General features: G+C 39.4%; 1 protein-coding gene across 9 annotated transcripts in view; it reads left to right on the top strand.

Moving 5' to 3' along the window:
* Nucleotides 1-20,688, top strand: part of RBPJ (recombination signal binding protein for immunoglobulin kappa J region) — a 261,397-nt gene that overhangs the window by 139,143 nt on the left and 101,566 nt on the right. The window contains exons 1-2 of one of the 9 annotated variants that reach the window (XM_012526475.4): nucleotides 1,189-1,450; nucleotides 3,541-3,682. The exons of 1 other annotated variant lie outside the window; for it this stretch is intronic. Coding sequence is in view for 2 of the 8 variants with exons in the window: in XM_004461795.4 (XP_004461852.3) it covers nucleotides 1,203-1,450 (248 nt within the window). In the remaining 6 variants the exon portion in view is untranslated. 7 more of the 9 variants (XM_058300153.2, XM_071217151.1, XM_071217149.1 and 4 more) reach the window with 7 other exon arrangements.

Raw genomic sequence — 20,688 nt, 5'->3', positions numbered from 1 at the left:
TATAGACAGCAGTGGGCACGTTCTCGCGAGGTTTAGGAAATTTCCCACGGCCCGTGTTGTGTCTGAGCCGAGTAGTGGAAGGCGGTGGGAAGGAGGTGTAGCGTGAGACAGGGCTGCCCGCATTGGGCACATGCGCAGTGCCGGCCGCGCGTGCCGCGCCAATCCTACGGCGGGTTTCGGCCGGAGAATTCCAGTTCTCCGGGTTTTGGGGCGCCCTGCGGGAGGCAGTGCTGAATCTGGGAATCTCCAGGAAAGGAAAGGGCGGAGGGGGCGGGGGAGAAAAGAACTGCAGGTGCGGGGGAGGGGGGGGGGGCTCGAACCCCGCACCTTTCTAGGTAGTGCTCCGACGGCCTAAGTTGACTCGGGGCGTCCGGTCTCAGACCTCGAAGTACGTTGCGGGCAGCGCACGGCGTCCCCAGCTGTGTCAGGCCCGAAGGAGGACCGCTTCCCTGGGCTGGGTCGGCCCTGTATTCACTTGGTTCACACACGGTGACTGCTGCGAAGGGCTCCCAGAGAGGCTGACGGAGCCGGCAGGTCACCGCACCGACGGGCAGGGAGCGAGCTTCGAGTGGGGCTTCGGACCAGGAGCGGGGCCTGGAGGATGGTTCTCCAGGCCAGTTCAGTTTTCACTTGGGAGAAACCTAACCCGGCGCCCTAGAGTGTGAATGCGAGGTAGACATTCGGGGTGTCTTTGCCACAGGCCTTTGCCTGACCTCATTTGGCACGCAAGAAGGCGACAGAGCACTGGAGGGGCGGGCCACGTAGTAATTATGTCCAGCCCTCCATTAGCATAGGGGTCGAAAGAACTAAAGATGGTTCCTCGGGCTGTCACTTGCCCTAACTCGAGGCGTCTTGTTGGCGCCAGCGCCTAATGCTGAGCCTAGCGTAAAGGCGGAGTCCAAGGAACGTTTGAATGAATGAAAAGGGCTGAGAACCCCGAGTGAGCGGGAAGCCACTTGGAAAACACCCACTTGAGGAGGCGTTTCATCTAGGCCTGTGAAACGCGGCAGACTTTCCCAGGACCCCTCCTCCCTAGTCTTCAGCTCCGCCTCCTGACCCCTCCATTCCCCGTCCCTGTTGTAATCCCCTCCGGTTTTCCTCAGTCTTCACGTACGTCCCTCAGGGCGCCTCCCAAAACCCGGATACCGGAGCGCTCCCCATGGACCTCACGGAGGGCTCGCCCGCGGAGGAGCCGCCTGCGCATGCTCCATCGCTTGGGTAGGTTTCTAGGGAAGGTAGCAAGCAAGATCCCCTACTCCGCGGGCGGCGCGAAGCGTCTGGCTCTTCACGGAGGCTGCGAAGGGAAAAGGAGCGAGGGGGCTGGGTGGAATCGAGTAGTGAGGAAAAAGGGAAGGGGCGGGGGAGAGGGAGCAGAAGAGGCGTCGGGGGAATCTCGCGAGGGTTGGAGTTTTGGCGAGAGTTTGTGGAAGATGGCGCCTGTTGTGACAGGGTAAGTCGGGGGAATCCGAGCGGTGCGAACCGGGAAAGTTGCGGGCGTCTCGCAGCCCACGGCGGGCGGCGGGTTCTGGTGCCGCGGCGCGCTCGGCGTCTGGGGGCCTCGGGGGCGGCGTCGCGTGCGCGGAGCGCGGCGGCGACGGCGTCGTGTGGCGGTGCGCTGTCCGCCGTGCGCCGCCAAGGCTCGGGCACCGGCGCGTGAGAGCGGGCGGCGGCGGCGGCTCCGGCGAGGCCGGCGGGTGTGGGCGTGAGTGCGGCCGGGCGCGCGGGGCCCGCGGGCGTTGTGCCCGCCGCGCGCCTCCCGCGCTGCCGCCGCCGCCCGCGGGCCCTGCCTCTCGGCCTCGCGCAGCTTTGTTCCTCGCGGCCGGCGTCGCCTCTTCGCCTGGCCGGTGCCCTGGCCCCGGGCGCTTTGTCTCTCCCCGCTGCTCCCCGCGACTCTCTACCCCCGGCCCTTTGTTTCGCCGTCTTGGGCGCTTTGTCTGACCCGCTGCGCCCCGCATCCCTTATCTATCTCCTCTCCCTTGCCCCTTTGTTTTGACCTCCTCCAGTCGGCAGCCCAGTGACCTGCCGCAGCTCAGATGCCAGATTTCTGTCTTTTAATTTTTCTTGAATTGTTTTCCCATGAGTTCCCCCTCCCTCTCTTCTCTTTGGTTCTTCATCACCCCCGGAGGCTTTGTCTCCCCCATCCAGTGGCTTTTTCACTCGCGACTCCCTCTCCCCCTAACCCATTCCCATCATCGTTTGATTTATCCACTACCCACGGTGAATGTTTGCTGAACTGTCTTAGTTCCAAGGATTCCATCTGGTGCTTTCAGTTGCAGGCACTACGTTTGCTGTTTTTGTGGGTCTGAAAGATGCGTGGTGATAGTTTCCTCCTCGGCACACCTCCTCCATCCGCACCCCTTTCTCTCGGGATTACTACGTCTCCAGGTTTCTTTGCGGTTTCTGGGCCCGTAGTTGTTTTGCTTGGAAACGGTAGCCCTGGAAAAAGAGGTAGTCTCTTGGTTGTTATTGCCCACCGCCTCTGCATCCCCTCGGTTATGACGGCCTAGGCCAAGGGCAGCTGTCTGTAGCTTTGCTTCTGCATTACCTGAGGGTGGGAGAACGGTTTTGGGAGACGTGAGAGGGAGTCGCAAAGTACTTTTGTTGTTGTTGTTGGTATTTGAGAATAGTTTCAGATACTCATGTTAGGTATTCATTTGGTGTATAAGTGTGAATTGCCTGAATTTTGTTGTTAAAAACTTGTGAGTGTTGGGGTGGAGAATTTCGGCACCTTCTGGAACGTAGATTTAGACTCTGGTTATTTTACACATAATTTATTTCATGAAAAGGAAGGCATTTCCTTCCTTTTGGAAGGCATTTTCCTTTCCTGCTTGGGAAATTGATTTGATATAAATGTTTTTTTCCCATAGTTTTCAGATAAGTACAATTAAGTGCTTTATTCTCTTTATATATAAGACAACCCTACTGTTCCTTGATTGGGGTTGAAATGAAGAGAGCGCTTATGAGTGCGGTTTCTGGTTGGTGAATACTGTTTCTAAGATCTTTGTGGAATATATTAAACAAATGCAATGAAAAGTTATATGTTATAATAGCCTTAGTAAGGTTATCTAAAGTTAGTTATGTGCATTTCCTAATGTTAACATTGTCATTGTTATGGTAATGTTAAAGCTTGGGAGAGGATTTGTATTTTAATGGCCTGAATTATTCCAGTGCTTGGAATGTGAGATATTTGGCCTATCAGGATAGACTGAATATATGTTCAGACTTTTAAAAAAAATTCTACGAGTTGATCACTATTTTTAGAAGATAGATTACTTACAAAATCATTTTAGCATGTCATTTCATTTGTAAACTAAGGTTCTTTATAAGATGCTATTGATGTATTTGCATAGTACTAGGTATACTGGTGTATTGGAATTTTTTTTTTTTTTTTTTTTTGCTGATGGCTGTGGTTGGAATTAGTGAAAGTTAATTATTGGAAAATCATGGTTTCATGATTGATACATGAGGTTTTGTGAAAATTTGCAGTTTGGGTTTCACAAGTCGATTTTACCAGTAACCATTTTCCTCCCTTGTTCTTAGATAGTGCATAATTATCTTTTGGAAGGTAAAAATCTTTGTGCACACTATTGATTCTGACTGGAAGCCAAGCATAAAACCGTTCAGTACTAGAAGGTGTTTTACTCTGACTTGAACAAATAAAAACGATCACACAAACATAAAGGTAACTTTTACAATTTGAGTTTTGTTTTTTTGTTTCTAAAACATGTATTTTTTTTTGGTTAGACCTTTACTTTGTGACCAAAAATAAAACAGTACCTATAATAAGTTATATCCAGCAGCAGTGTATTAAGAAATTTATAGGATGAGTTATGGTTACGAAACTTTAATACTGAATATTCACTATTTTTAAATTTGTCTTCCATGTATATTGTAGATAGATCTGTAGAGAATTTATTTTCAGGAAAAAAATGTAAGAGCCACTTGCAGTAATTTCAGATTGGTTCCAATATATGCTTTACATATACTAGGCTTACATTTTAAGCACTAGATTTTTTAAAAAGTTACCTATTGCCCTATACCAACAGATTTCAGTATCTTTTAAATGTTTAGGATATCAAAAATGGTTTAGATAAAAAGCTTCTCTTGCCAGATATAATTCATTAAATAACCTTTGGAACTCTGGATGGGTAAGGTATTAGAAAAAATATGTTGAAAGTTCTTTCATATCTTAATTCTGTTGTGTGTTTTTTTGTTTTTTGTTTTTAATATCAAGACCTAGGGCTTGGATTTGAAGCATTGTTTTGCTTCCTCCTAATACTACATTTCAACTAGGGGCAGTATTTTCTCATGGGTTGACTAAAAGCTGTTTTTTTTGGCACCTGGCTTTGTGATTATTTCCAAGTTACTATACTTCCCCTCGGCCAATTTCTTAACTGTATAGTAAAATGGGAATTGTAATACTTACCACATCTACACAGGATTGCTGTGCATTATGATTTGCAGAAAACATGCTTGGATGAAAGGTGTGTCCAAGGTCTAGGAATTGTTACAGAAGTAAGTAGGTCATTTTAATAGGAAGTCAAGTAGGAGGTTATAAACTACTCAGTTCTTGGCAAGTTGCAGTGGTGATGGTGGGTTGAAAAAAACCAAATATATGTTATAGTTTGGGTAATAAAACAGATACTTTTTTATTCTTATAAACTTGAGGAAGAGGGACAAGTACAACATAGAACAAATTACAGAGTGGCATCTGTGTGTATGTGTGCATGTGTGTAAGATTAAAGATCTGTCAAACTCATGTTATAGCACATTGTAAAGTATGGGATGACTTTCCTCTTGATTTTTTTTTTTTTTTCAAAATCAAATAGTAGCATAAATGTTTTTACTGGACTCTGGGCCAACTGATAATAGTAATGGAAATTTTTACTATACATTATTATTTTTTTAAATGCTTTGTCATTTGCTCTCAATATTTCTTAACAATTAGGACTATATTTTCAGACTTAAATCTTGGCCTTAAAATGTTTTGCATTTGAGGACACTCTAAAATAATATTTTTTAAATGAATGAAATCTGTTATATCTGTACTCCTGTACAGTATCAAGACCAACTGGCTCCCTAAACCAGAACTGTGGATTCCTCTCTTATATTTAATCCTTTACATTTAATCACTTAGAACTGACAGTTTTCTGTCCTGAAAAATCTCTTGGTTCCATTTCCCTCCTCCTCACTGCCACAGTTCTCTCATCATTTCTCAACCTGGTTTACTGTCATATTGGCTGCTAACTTTTCTGCTTCCAGACTCATGTTCTTCTTCCAGCATCCACATAGTTGCCTAGCAGTCTTTCTAAAGAGCAAATCTGATCACTTCACTCCCTACTGTAAAAACCTTTCAATGGCTCCCCCTAGCAGCCTTCTTTAAAAGAGGCAGCAAAGTGCAGGATCATGAGCGTACATTTAGGATATAATCTGAACTGGGTTCCAGTTCTCTCAGCCACTTAAAACCTCTGTAACAGTGACGACTTATCTGATCTTCTCTTATTCCTTCCCACACTTGGAAGAACCCCCACTCAGAGATTGCTGTGAGATTTAAATGAGATAATGTATGAGAGCATTTAGTAGGATCTCTGACGTGTAGGAAGTGCTCAAAAAATAAATGTTAGCTAGCATGAGCTATAGTGTCCTCCACAAATATTTTACTTACCTCTTCTCCTCCAGCTGGGTTATTTGCCTTTCTCTCCCTTCATAGTCAGTGTTCCAGCCATATTTAAGAATTTGGATTTCCCTGCATGGGTTCAGCATTTTAATGATTCCCTGTGCAGGAAAAGTGCTTAGTCCTTATTAGATTATTATTAAAGATGCAGGTCAGGGGATATTCTGACCTGATATAACACACTTAATTGGGTGCTCCTCCTTACCGAATTGTGTCATATCCAAAGATGTTAGCTACTTGGTTGTATTTATTTTATTCTTAATCATTTACATATTCTTATACCCAGAAGCACCTAGCACATGGTAGGGACTCAGTAAAAAGGTTTTTTGAACAAATAACTCACGGCACATTGAAACACTAATGCAATATGGTTCATATAGGCAGAATTTGATAAATATATTTGACTTGGATTCTGGAGGGAATATGATTGTCAGATGATTGTCGAAGTGTCCAAAGAACTTGATATTTTCAGCCACAGGGAGTCTCACAGCCCTTGAGAACAACGTTCTAGCAAGGCTCTTAGGTAAAATTTCTTTTTAGAGTATTAGAAAAACTACATTATATTGTTTTACAAAACTGGACAAGCTGAAATTTCACATTTTGTTTTTCCTGTGTGATTATCAAGTGCTTCTCAAAAGGTTCCATTATTTTTAAGTGTTTTAAGTACTTCTTAGATGCATGAAGATATACATTAAATCTTAGGACACTATAGACTGGTTTGAAACCTTGCTACCTTTTTTGGGGATCCATGCCCAAGAACCAAATAATAAGTAAGCTGATCTTCAGGGAGACTCAGGTCTCATGGATATATTACTTATAGGTAATTTTTCCAAGCTTCAGGTTCCACCTCTATAAAATAGGGAGTAATACTATTCTTTTACTTATCTGACAGGCACACTGTGACTATCGAAGATGTAAGGTAAAATATATGACACTTATAGAGGCCAAATGAAACAGTATATGTGAATGTGAAAGTGATTTGTAAACAATAAAGCACCACTGTACAAATATTTTAGTTATTTTAACAGTTTCTTTTAGTAACCTTTTATGGGCAGGGTTCAAGATGGACTTTCAGTACTGTAACCTGTGGTTTGTGGGTCATGTTTTAGGAAGGCAGCAGTGTATTTAGTGAGAAGACCGCAACTCTTGAAATATGTGCTTTGGCATTTCGAACAGACATATTTGGTAAATTATTGCTTGATCATAGATGTTGTCATAGAGTCACAACCAACTTTTTGGGGTCTCCTTCTTATTGCCATCTTTTCTACTTGAATTGCCATAAATATATAGCAATGTTGAATGCCAAAACTGCTGCCATTTCTCAGACCCTTACCCTGCCCACAGTTCTGGATACCCCTTCGGCATGGCCCAACATCATTGTATCACTTATGCCTCATTGGGTCTGCTGCTGCTTCAGGGAGTGAAATGATATCCCAATGGTCTTTAAGGGCTAATGCATTTCTCCCAAACATATCAAACTTTGCAGTGGGGTTAAGCAGTCCTAAGAGGGACTCTGGCTTGGTTTGTGTAAGTGGTAGTAATTACCTATCTATATAAACATTTGTATAGGTTTGTTGTGTTGAGGTTATACATAGCGAAAAGCATGACAGCCTTTCAGTCAGATTGGTGATGTTCTTGGCAGTCTTGGTAATATTTACACTACATTTACAAAAAGAAAAGATAGAAAGTACTGCTTTTTAGACCATGTTTCAAAGTTGCAAAAGCCTTGCAGTGAAAGTACTGCACCTGTTGAATGTGAGATGGGATACACTAGAAAATAAAGTTGATCTGTGCTTTTTAATTCCTCCTTTCATGCTTCCTTTTCTATGTTCAGTAGTTTGAACCTCACCTTAGAGCTAATATTTATTTGTGCTTTGTTTATGGGATGATATACAGAATTGCAAATAAATAAGAATCTTTTCTCATAAAAAGTTTATATAAATGAGAAAGACATTTATCACTATATAACCCTGTTATTCTTTATTAGTGTTGGTAAGTATTGTATTATATAGTGGTAATATTTGTTGCCTTTATTAAATATAGAACCAATGTTGTGTTTTTTGTTTTTTTTTTTTAGTATTATAAACACGTTGTTTTTTGGTCCTTTTCTCATTTTCTCCAAAACATATTAGATTTAGGCCAGTTTGCATATTTGGAACAATGGTATTTTTTTCCCTTTTGCAAAACTGCAGACCCATTAAGATCTTGCCTTATTTTGCAGTCATGCTTTTTCTACCATTTGGCTTTTGATTTGAGTGTGTGTAAATAATTTCTCATGTTCCAGATCCAAACCCATAACCAGAGCAAGTGGAAATATTGAGGTCCCAAGGTATGAAGGATGATTAAGGGAAATGAGGAGGAGAACAATATTTAGTGGCTCTGCTTCCATTTTTGAGTGAATAACATTTGTTAAATAAGCAGTTTATTGATATGTGCTGGTCATATAAAGATAGCTAAGAAATGGTCTGGTGAAGTTTATGACTAAGTGGAAAGTTACACATAAAATAAGGGAGAGTATAAGTGCTGTAACACATGATGTTGGCGAGAACACAGAAGTATAAATTATTATTGTTAATTGGAGGGGGTTTTGTAGAAAAAGTGAGAGTTGATAGAGAATGGTAGGAAATAAAACTGGAAAAAATGGCTGGAGGTGTATTTTAGAGGACCTTGACTGCTAAGCTAAGGATTTGAGTGTTATTTAGCAATCAAGGGGTAAAGGGCACTGAAGATATTTGAAGAGACGAGGGTGGGTGTAGCTAGTGTAAAAGAGATGGAAATTATTACAAAAGAGAGATAGGCACTGTCTCATCTTGGTGGTTGTCCTGGAATAGAAAGACAGTAGAGTTCTTTTTGAGGCAGGGTAATTTAGGGGGCTTTGGAATCAATATTCTTGTCATATTCCTAAAAATATATTTCTGGCTATGAGCATGTCAGGTGCCCTTAAGTCTTTTCCCTTGTCTAAAAACTCAAGCACTTGAGTTCCTGCCTACACATGGGAGGTCCCTGGTTTGGTTCCCAATGCCTCCTGGAGAAAATGAGCAAGACAGTGAGCTGGTGCAATGGGCAGGCACAGCAAGCTGATGCAACAAGATGATGCAAAAAGGAGACACAAAGAGGAAAGAATGAGAGACACAACAAAGCAGGGAGCCAAGGTCACTGAAGCAATTGAGTGCCTCTCCCCGACATAGGAGGTCCCAGGTTCAGTTCCCAGTGCCTCCAAAAGAGAAGATGAGCAGACACATCACATAGTTAATGGACAGAGAGAGCAGACAGCAAGCGTGTACAATGAGTAGGGTGAATAAATAAAATGAATCTTTTAAAAACAAACAAAAATGGGAGAAAATAACTTATGGTATTAATGTGAGGGTTAAATGAGGTAAAGGATATAAATTGCCTAGTTCAGTTCTAAGAGTAGCAGTTGCTCATTAAATAGCACCCCTCCCCTTTTAAAATTTAAGTTTTACATTTATGGAAAAATTATAGAGAAAACACAGAATTTTCATATACCCCTGTTTTCACACAGTTTTTCTTAATATTAACATTTTGTATAAATGTGATACTTTTGTTACAAATGATGAAACAATGGTATAATTATATAATTATACTGTTAACTGTAGTCCGTAGTTTACACTAGGGTTTGCTCTTTGTGTTGTGCAGTTCTTATGTTGCTTTATAGTTGCAACCTACATAGAACCTCAAATTTCCCGTTTTAATCATTTTCAAATATACAACTCAGTGGTTTTTACTTACATTACAACGTTGTGCTACCATCACCACCATCCATTATCAAAACCTTTCCTTCACCCCAAATAGAAAACTCATATCAATTAAGCATTATTTACCCATTTCCCACCTTGGCCCCTGGTAACCTGTGCTCTGGTTTCTGAATCTATGAATTTGCATGTTTTGTTTAAAATAAGTGTGATCACACAATATTTGTCCTTTTGTGTCTGGTTTATTTTACACAACATGATGTGCTCAAGGTAGAATTTAAAGCATGTGATAGGGGCTGGGGGCTGAATGAATGAAACCTGGGGTGATGAAGTAATTAGAAATGGGAAAGTCTGAGTGAGGTGAACAGGTTTAAGAGGACCTACCTAACAGTGTTTTGCTCATTTTAACTTTTTAATGCTGAAATCTTTCATACCTCTGGCATAACACTTAACATTGTTTTGCAGTATATAAATATATCTATATTGGTTACTTAATCTGTCTGAAAAGCAGTGAATTTCATAAGGACAGAAACAGTATCGTACTTATTAGCATAATTATGGAGTAACTTCTATCTGCCAGAATGTCACTTGTTCAATGACTACGGCTTGAATGGATTTAGTAATATTTAACACTGGCCACTAGGTGGCACTTAGTCTAAGTAATAAGGCCGATGTTCAATACAGATAGCTGTTTCTGGAGTACACTTTTTGACTTGGATTGTGAGGCATATATTAAAACGAAAACTCATTTGAAGTATTGAATGATAAAAAAATGTAATGGCATTGGAATATGTCCAGCAGAAAGAAACTGAAGGGAGACTCGGAGATTTACAAGTGACCAAAGTTTCCCATTGCTGAATGTACTTTAAAGTGAACCAAGGCGGTTTGATTTTAAGCAATGTTTTCTGTTGTTAAGACTGTATAGACTGCCTTAAAAAAGGAAACTTTGGGAATTATTTTTCATAGAGGATTTAATAAACGATGATGAAGTGTGGTTTATACTGGGCAATGAGTCTGTGTTCTCTTATTTATATCCTGGCATATTTACTGTGCCTGTTGTGAAGTAATATGCAGTAGAATGATAACTATATCTTATGTGAGGCGCTAACACTGTATCCAGAAGATTCAGGAAATTTCAGAATTAGAAAAGACCTCACTCATCTTATGTTCTAAATTAAACACTCATTTTAAAGGCAAAGAAATGTAGGCACAGACAAATAATTTACATTTGGCTGAGATACATTTAATGACTGAGCTGAGGCTAGTTGCTCTTCTGTTTTTTTGGATGGCAGCTTATCAGCTTATGCATTTAAAAAAAATTCTATGTAAACCATACAGCTGCTTTTTAATGTTCCATGCACTTGGCTTTTTATTTATTTATTTTTCTTTAAAATAGCCTTTCTTCCTATTGTGTGGATTTAGACCACAATTACGGTGCTTTCAGGACTCCAGCCTGGTTGTTGGAGTGCTGCTGCCAGGGTTGCTTAATAAATAAATGGTCAGCTACAAGACTGCGTGTTCTTTTTTCCTCCTTATCTGATTTTCTGTTCTTGATACTGTTATCTTCTATATGTTGTATTTCTGACTGACCATGTTGGCTTCTTTTAGAATATGATTGTCCTCATGAACATCTCCCCACCCACCCTGCTTTTGGTTGTTCTTCTTCAAGAACTGACTGGGTACACTTAACCTTGGCTCACTCCAGTCATTGCCTCATGCCTCCCTAACTTCTTAGTCCTCTCACCTGCACTTAATTGCAGCTGTTTTTGAAGTCTCTGGAAGAGAAAGATAAAAAACAAAGGCAAGTAAAAAGCAAGAAAAGGCTCTTAAGTAGGAGGAGAGGCTACAACTTCAAAAATTTTATACTGTAAGTTGTACTGGTTTATGAACTTGATTATGTATATGCAGTTATTTTTATAGTGAATATGCCAAGACAGCATTACTCTTTTGACTTGGGATTTCATTAAGTCTGTCTTTGTTATCAGTACTTTTCCAAACATCAAGGAACTGAACTAAATTCATTTCAGCATTCCAAAGATAGCACCCATTGTATTTGGTAATTACAGCTTGTAATAATGTGTTGCTGTTTGATTAAATGGATAGTACTGAATTTTTGGAAATTGGCGGCTTTGCTGTTCTATTGTTTTAAAAAAAAACCAAACCAAAAAACAGTGGTTAGTTTTCAAAGGTTCTTTCATAATTTTTGGTAATTAAAGCCATTCTTTGGCCTGACCCTTTCCCCCATATATAGTATGTTAATAGACTTACATAGAAAAAACCACAAAACTTATTTCAGACTTGCAGGAAAGTTGCAAAAATAATGCAAAACTCACTCAGAGAACTGTAATATACACCTCACCCAGATACCCACATCCACCAATTTTTAACACTTTGCCATGTTTCCCATATCTATTTAGTCGTCCATCTCCCCATTCATTCATCTGTCTGCCCGTCTAAGTATTAAAAGACGTTTTGCAGATAGGATTTAGTGACGTCAGTCACGTAAATATGTAGTTCCATAGCTATAAATCCTGTAAGATGTCAGTTGGTAAATTATATTTTAAATTACATTAGAATTAAACTAGAGTGCACAATTGATTTATTTTTTCATTCTTGGGACACTGAAAACTCATTTTTAGCTTGTTTTCATAAGTATTTCAGAGAAGTGAGTATCTCGAGATTAACGTTTTTCGTAAGGGCTAATCAGTTAATGTCATCTGTGTACACTCAACTTGATTATTTTTCCGATTGTAAAGATAATATGCTTGTTATAAGAAATTCAAATGTTACATCAATATATCCTATAAAGTGAACTCCTATAGTGTTTATACTAGTCTTTATACTATACTTTTAATAGTTGGGAATATAGTCATTTTTTTTTTTGGTGGAAATGCTAACATTTTATTTAAAATGTTAACAGTTTAGATTACAAAAATTAAGGGTATCAGGCAACTGACATTTTGTTAAATATCTACTGATTTTGGCTGTCTTATTTTATCTTCAACTACATTTTGAGGTAGGTGATATTTCTATTTTATAGAGATAAGTCTCATGCTTGAGGATTTACTAATTGATCCAAGTTCTTGACACAGCTTTTCCTCTATCTGTTCCATTGCATTTACTATCCTCTACTGATAGAGCTTTTCTTTGTCTTTTGACCTAAATTATAAACTCCTGGAAGTTTCTGTGCTCATTCTTAGTTGGGAGGACAGTTCCAGATACCAACTAGGCTAATACAAGGCTTTAAGGGAAATGGAGAATAATTTCTTCCTTATATTTTTAAAGTAAATCTTTTCTAGAAATGCATTCCAAGTTAAACTTTATTAGAATATTTTTCTTTGAAGTAGTATGATTTTATTTTAAAATTTTCTATTTAAATAATTATAAGGAAATTTTGGGATGTTGCTCCATCAGTTAGCCTTTCTTTCTGTTTCAGGTATTTTCAGTTTTTCCCTAACGTGTTATTCCTTTTCTGCCAACAGACCAATTTTCAGGTCTTTTAAATTATTCTGTATATATACCATGTGGCCTTGGACAAGTTTTTTAAAAGTTGTGTCATAATGTAGGTTTCCTCATTTGTAAGATGGAAAACATATCTTAGTTCTTGTGAGGATCAAATGTGTGGTTGTAAAAGAATTGTGAGAAGACTAGGCCTGGTCTGCAAGAATTGCTTAATGCTGATTTCCTTTTGAATTTCCCATTCATGCTACTGACCAACAATAAATAACCTCCTTTCACCAGATCCCAGTACCTCATTTCTGTCATCAGCCTATTTAATTTTTCTGCATCATTTATTTTTGTTAACCACACTGTCTTTATGCTTGACTAACAAGACACTTTGTATCTCTTAAACATTCCATCTCTCTGTTTATTCCTCCTTCAGTCTTAAATAGTGGTTTACAATCTTTGTCTTTCTCTCCTTGACTTACTTATTCTTTGACTTTATGGGTGGGAGATTGAACCTGGGACCTTGTGTCTGGGAAGCTGGTGCTCAACCACTGAGCCACATCAACTCCCCTGAGTTAGTTTTTTCATTTATTTGCTTGTGTTTTTTTTTAATTTAGGAGGCAACAGGAACCAAAACTGGAACCCCCCGTGTGGGAAGCAGACGCTTAGCTGCTTGAGCCACATCTGCTCCGTCTCTAAAATTCTTACTGACTGTTCTGCAGGCCCACCAAAATTTGAGTTTTCTAAAACTACTTGTTCTTTCTACCACCTAGAGTTATTATACTATCCTATAAAATATGCTTGTTATCCTAATAATGCCATTGTGCTTTCTAGCCTCCACAGGTAAAAATCAACTTTGGTACCTTCTCATTTCCTCCCTTTTTCATTTTTTTCTTAAGCTTTTTAAATGACCAAATCTTTCTCTTTCTGCTTCCAGATACTGCTCTGAACTCTCTTCTCCTTTTTCATTACCATTGCCTTATTCTGCAGGTTTGCTTCATCTCATACTTGTACTAGTGTCAGTGCTTCTTTTCTTTTTTTTAAGATTTATTTTATTTACCCCCCTGCCCTCCGCTGTTGCTTGTGGTCACTGTCTGCATCCTGTGTCCATTCACTGTGCACTCTTCTGTGTCTTCTTGTCTTCTTGTCTCATCTTCTCATTAGGAGGCACCAGGAACGGATCCTAGGACCTTCCAGCATGGGAGAGAGGCTCTCAAATTGCTTGAGCCACCTTAGCTCCCTTAGCGAAGGTGGCTCTCACTCTCTCTCCCCTGTCTCTTTTTTGTTGTCTCTCACTGTCTCTCCCCTGTCTCTTTTTTGTTGCATCATCTTGTTGTGTCAGCTCTCGGCACGGGCCATCTTGCCATGCAGGCCAGCTTGCCTTCACCAGGAGACCCTGGGAACCCAACCCGGGATCTTCTATGTGGTAGTTGGGAGCCCAGTTGCTGGAGCCACATCCACTTCCCTGTCAGGGCCTCTTCATGTCTCCTTGCTACTAGTCACCCTCATCCAAAGTTAATGACCTTACCATAAAACTCTCCCTAAAATAGAAAATCGATACTCCTTATTCTTGTTTAGAGAACAGTTTCTTCCTTTTTCTCTAAAACCTCTGTTAGCATGTTCTTGTCTTGAACATAAATGCCGAAACACCTTAGTTTGTTAGTCTTGCCCAAGGCTACCTTTATAGGTCCTATTTCTTGCAACATTAGATATCTCACCCTTAACTTTGATTATGGACATGCTCTTCCCTCTGCAGTGAGTGTCCTTTTTCAGTTACATCCACCCAGAGTTATTCATTCAGTATGTATTGAGCATCTTTTATGTAAGCTGTTGCTCAGTGCATTATTGGTGAACAAGAGGCACTTCTAAGCAAAGAGCTAAAGTTTTTTGACAATAGCAGGATGTTTATCCTGATTCCTGGGGATTAAATGTCAAAATTTTCTCTCTCCCCATTGTCACAACCAAAAGAAGCAAGCAGGGGGTGGGGTCACCCCAGAACGGTGGGGGTCACTAGTCATTTCTAAACTTTGTTAGATTCATGCCTATCTAATTGGACTAATGTGGTATTGCAGGTTTTTTAAAAAGCATTTGTTCTGGGAACACAATCTACAATTTCCCACCTTTCAGATATACAATTGAGTGGTGTTAATTGCATTCACAGTGTTGTACCACCGTTTTCACTATCCATTACCAAAACTTTTCCATCACCCCAAATAGAACCTCTGTACCAATTAAGCATTAACTCTGCAATCCCCATCCCCACTAATGCCCTGATTGCCAAAATTCTAGTTTCTGCCTATGACTTTGCATATTCTAATTATATAAGTGAGATCATACACTCTTCTTTTACGTCTGGCTTATTTTACTCAACATGTCTTCATGGTTCATCCTTGTTGTGGCACGAATCAGAACTTCATTCCTTTTTGCAGCTGAATAATATTCGTTTTATGTACATACAGTCCCCTTTCTCCATGGAAGGACTGATCTCTTTCCACTGTCTCTTCTGTAAGACTCTTAGGAAAAAAATGTGTTATTTATCAATGTGAGTCTCTTAGCATAGCTGTAGGTACATAATAGATGTTTTAAATAAATGTTTGAGTGAATGAACTATTCACAGAAACGGTCACTAACTTCACAGAGCTCCTTTTTGTTGTTGTTTTAATGTAGTTTTAAGAAGTAAGTGTGCTTATTTTTAGAGTTTTCTGGCTCAGTTTCCTTCCTCTACTTTGAGGAGCAATTTCTTCTTAGCCTGGGTCCCTTTCCTTGGAGGAAGCCATGGCAGGGTAGCTTTGAGAGGTTTTTATTCCCTAGGGCTCAGATAATTGCATTCACCCATCAACTGCTGTTAGAGAGGCAGAACCCCTTCCTCTTTCAGATTCTGTTCTCAAATTGGGGCAGCTTAGCTTTCCAGGGAATGCCTGTTGGCCCTTTTGGTGTTTTTATGTCATTAGATCTGTCAGACATGTCCCTTCCCCAATTGCTTCTTTTTCAGTGTGTGACCATTTGTGGTTTTGTTCTGCTTGTATTTTGGGGTTTGTGGGAATACCTATGCCTTAGTTTCCTTATAAATTGTGTCCAAGGATTTTGGTTTTGCTATCAAGTTTCTCTGTCATTTATGTGGAAGAGATTGACAGGCCATGCTGTCGCTGTTGCCACCCTCCTGAAGTCTCCTCTGAGCTTTTAAAAAATTTAATTAGGCAAATATATGTTAATTGTAAACCAAATCGATAGGACTAAGGATAGTCCCACTACCACTACCCCTGTAAACCCCAATCCTAGAGATATGCACTGTTTATAGGGTGGTGAGTGTTCTTCCAGACTTGAAATTAATTATTTTGCCATGCTTATCTCTATTTCTTAGGCATTGAAAAAGGAAAAGGGCATAGTTGCTATTTTTAGAAATGATTCTTTGGAAATCTAATTAACCTTTTTTTTTTTTGCTTATTTTAATGGATAGAATCAGTACAACTAATATTGAATGGGTAGTTTTTTTTCCCCCTTGAAAATGCTATATATTTTTTCTTCTCCCCACAAAAGTAAAATTTTTTATGTAGTCACATTTCTAGTTTTTCTTTTGACTTGTTTTGTGTTGCTTATCTTCCTCTAAGATGAAAGAGTGTTTTTGAATGATTTTCTTTTTTTTGTTATTTTACAATTAAAAATTATCCCTTTACCTTGTCTGTAAAGAGTTAATTGCTTGTGTCATTGGTTATGATGTGTTGCAGCTTTTGACATCTTTGTTCATTCCTTTCTTATTCAAACATTTTCTTCATTTGGTTTCTAGAATATCATACTCCTGGTTTCCTCCTACCACACTGGCACCTTTTTTTCAGTCTCCTTTTTAATTTGTTCTCATTTCAACACATTTAACTTTGGAGTGCCCCAGAAATTGGCCCTTGGTGTTTAACATTTTTTGACCACCAACAGATTTCATCTGTTATGGTTTTAGCTACTCTATATATACCGATAACTCCCAAATTTTTATCTCCAGGCAGACTTACAAACTCGACTTCAGATCCACCTGTCCAGAAGACATCTTCCCTTGGATGTCTAAAATTGGAAAAGCAACACATCTAAATGGAACACTTGGTCTTTCAGTGCTCTTTCCTTGTTTTTTCAGTTGCATGTATTGCCTTCTAACATAATGTTTTGTTTTTCTTCCCTCCTTGTCCCACCCCCCGCTAGAAGGTAGTGCTGGGCACATACTATATGCTTAGTAAGTATTTGCTGAATGAATGAAGTGTTCCAACAATATCACTTTTGAGTGATCTGTCCTTTTCTCTCTGATTTGATTTGATGTCATACCCCTGGTATGAATTGTTTAATCAATATGTTTTGAATATAATCTGTTACCTGAATGTGTTGTTCATTAGCCTTGAAACGGTTGTTGCATTATATCTCACCATAGTCTAGTGAGGAAAGTATTATTACCCTACTTTACTAAAACTTAACTGAACTGGGAAAGTTGAAATTCAAACCCATATTTCTGAATTCCAATCCATTGCTAATTATAGTATGAAACATCTTGCAGTGATTATGTACTAGAGTATGTAAAATGACTGGGGGGAAGCGGTCTTGGCCCTATGGATAGGGCGTCCACCTACCACGTGCAGTTCAAACCCCGGGCCTCCTTGACCCGTGTGGAACTGGCCCATGTGCAGTGCTGATGCGCACAAGGAGTGCAATGCCATGCAGGAGTGTTCCCTGCATAGCGGAGCCCCACGCGCAAGGAGTGCGCCCTGTAAGGAGAGCCACCCAGCGTGAGAGAAAGTGCAGCCTGCCCAAGAATGACGCAGCACATACGGAGAGCCGACACAACAAGACGATGCAACAAAAAGAAACACAAATTCCCGGAGCTGCTAATAAGGATAGAAGTGGTCACAGAAGAACACACAGTGAATGGACACAGAGAGCAGACAACTACAGGGGAAGGGGAGAGAAATAAATAATAAAAAATAAATCTTTAAAAAAAATGCTACTGGGCATTTTCTTTCACCTGTTTAGTTTCCTGTCCGCACTTGATTGGCTGTGTTTACTAAACCCAGGATACTCTCTGCAGTCCAGGCAAGAGGGTGACATTATCAGGGAATGTGTGTATGTGGGATTTTTGGCTCTGTATTGCAATATAAAATTTTGGAAGAAAGGTGTATAGAAAGAATGCAGGCCAGTGGGCATGAAACATTATATTCACCACTAACTAATTTGGAGATATCCCTGCTTCACTTTTTTGAGCACAAATGATAAATCTTCGGTCTAGGTGTTAAGTTAAACATATCCATGTCAGATGATTCTGGCACCCATATAAATGAAAAGTGTTGAGTATAATAAGAATGACTAGAGTCTCATGTTTTTGGTACTGTAGGGTATTATTTATCCTTTTATTTAACTTAGTAATTTTATTATATAAAACTGTTCTATAAATGTCATGATAGAGTCTGTCAGATTTTGTTGTTTTTGTAACTAAGCAGCTATGGATGTGGCTTAAAACTGATGAGCATCTACAATGATGAGCCTTTATGGAACAATGAAAGCCTGCTTATAAATTGTAGCCACAGTTGCAGTGAATTCTGTGTTTGTTATTTGAATCCCTGAGGGTGAATGTTTTTTGAAGGGGGGTGGGTGAGTTATGATATTACAAACTGGAACAGTGTTTCTTCTATTTTCATAATCTTTGGAGCAGTCATTTTTGCTATTGCTGCTCTTCTTATGACTTTGAATGGGTTTGGAATATTTTTCCTTGACTATTCAATTATTTTCTCTAAATCTACTATTTAGATATGTGCAAATGTGAATTGTAATTTGAAGATGTTTTATTTACATGATTTTTCTATCAAATGTTTTTGCTCTCAGCAGCTAGTATGTGTTATAACCTCTAGAAAGGATGATAATTTGCCTACTTCTGCTATCTAGTGCTATAACTGTTGAGTTTTGGGGGCTAATATTTTCTATCTGGTGTGATTAACTTATGTAGAGAAGTAGTATTAGACACAGTGCCTATACCCATTTTTATTTGAAAACAAAATAGTTTTCATTTGTTATTGGATAGACCGAAATAGTTAACTCTAATTACTAAAATTAGTTTTACTCCGAGTTATTAAAGACCACCTCTGGAGCCGAGCTGTTAAAAAAAAAAAAAGAATACTGTGGTATTTTCTATTAAAATAGCTAGAAGAAAGATTTCTCAAATAAAGAGAATTCTAGAAAATGCTTATTTGAAAAAAAGAAGGAAGGAAAGGTAATACCAATAGTTGAAACAGATAAGGATGCCTGACCAAAAAACTGCGTGTGGGATTATGGTCAGTATTTCTGAAGATGTTAGATATATATTTGCAAATCTAATAGCTTCCCATTCTTTTTTTTAAAAAGTCATTAGTTTAATTTAGCATTCATTGTTTGTTGTGTTGTGCCCATTCTATTTATTTATTTGTTTATTTGGTTGGTTGGTTGGTTGGTGCTGGGATTGAACCCAGAACCTCGTATGTGAGAAGCTGGTACTCAACTACTGAGCCACATTGGCTCCTCTGAGTTGGTTTTTTTCATTTGCTTGTGTTTTTGTTTGTTTGTTTGTTTTTTCGTTTGTTTGTTTGTAGGAGGCACAGGGAACTCAATCTGGTACCTCCTGTGTAGGAAGCAGGTGGTCAACCACTTGGTCCATATCCTCTCCCCACCCTCCATTCTTTTTAAAGGTAATGCTTACATACTTCCTGAGCATAAAATATTGAGTACTGAACATGTTCTAAAAGTTTGAGGTTGAAGGTGCTTTTGTTAAAATTAGTTGTTTTGTTAAACTTAGTGTCATTCTTCCTAGTGATTAGTAGAGTTTAAATTTTGACAGTGTTATCTGGTCTTTGATTGTAGAACACATTTTCAGGACTTTTTTTTTTTTTTAAAGATTTATTTTTATTTATTTATCTTCCCTTCCCCCCCAGTTGTCTGTTCTCTGTGTCCATTTGCTGTGTGTTCTTAGTTCGCTTCTTTTGTGGTCAGCGGCACAGGAATCTGTGTTTCTTTTTGTTGCGTCATCTTGTTGTGTCAGCTCTCCGTGTGTGCGGTGCCATTCTTGGGCAGGCTGGACTTTTGTGCTGGGCGGATCTCCCTGTGGGGCGCACTCCTTGCGCGTGGGGCTCCCCTATGCGGGGGACACCCCTGTGTGGCACGACACTCCTTGCTCACATTAGCGCTGCGCATGGGTCAGCTCCACACGGGTTTCAGGACATTTTTATGCACATTAAAAAATAATTTTTTTGTGAATTATGGTTATTATCTACAGTTACTTAGATATAAAAGCGTTTCAGTGAGTTACTTCTAATTTATAACTAAATTTTAGTAGAGCAGATGTAGATTGCCAGTGGAATAATTAGCCAAAATGTAGTAGGGCTTTAGAGATCCCTTTGTGTAACATTTAACTTTAATTTCTTGGCCAGTTTATATGAATAATTAAAATTTTGAGGCAGTTAAATTTTCTTTTCTTCTCTTGGGATTTCACAATAGTCACTGATAGCATAATCACTGGGGAAGTAGAAATTCTATTTTCATCAAACAGATGCCTTTTCTAGCACTGGTCCCTAACAGTGCCTACTGAGATTCATGTTTATGTTGGATGATTTCCCAATCACGCTAACAATATACTTTGGAAAGATCACATCTTGAGCAGAATATTTTGTAAATATTAAAGTGATTATAGTTCGTGAACCTGAGAACTTTCCAAAAAGTAGAAGTATATGTAGTTCTAACACTCCAGTGGAAGGTTTTCCATTCCTGTGAGAGGAATCTTCTAATAGTAGATACTTTTCCTTTTCTTATCACTGATCCCAGGATATTCTGCCTCAGCTCTATTCTCAGGGATTCCTTCCT

This window comes from Dasypus novemcinctus, chromosome 1 (genome assembly GCF_030445035.2).
Source record: "Dasypus novemcinctus isolate mDasNov1 chromosome 1, mDasNov1.1.hap2, whole genome shotgun sequence".
NCBI lineage: Eukaryota > Metazoa > Chordata > Mammalia > Cingulata > Dasypodidae > Dasypus > Dasypus novemcinctus.
The sequence above is the reverse complement of the archived record's forward strand: the minus strand, read 5'-3'. Positions and strand labels throughout refer to the sequence as shown.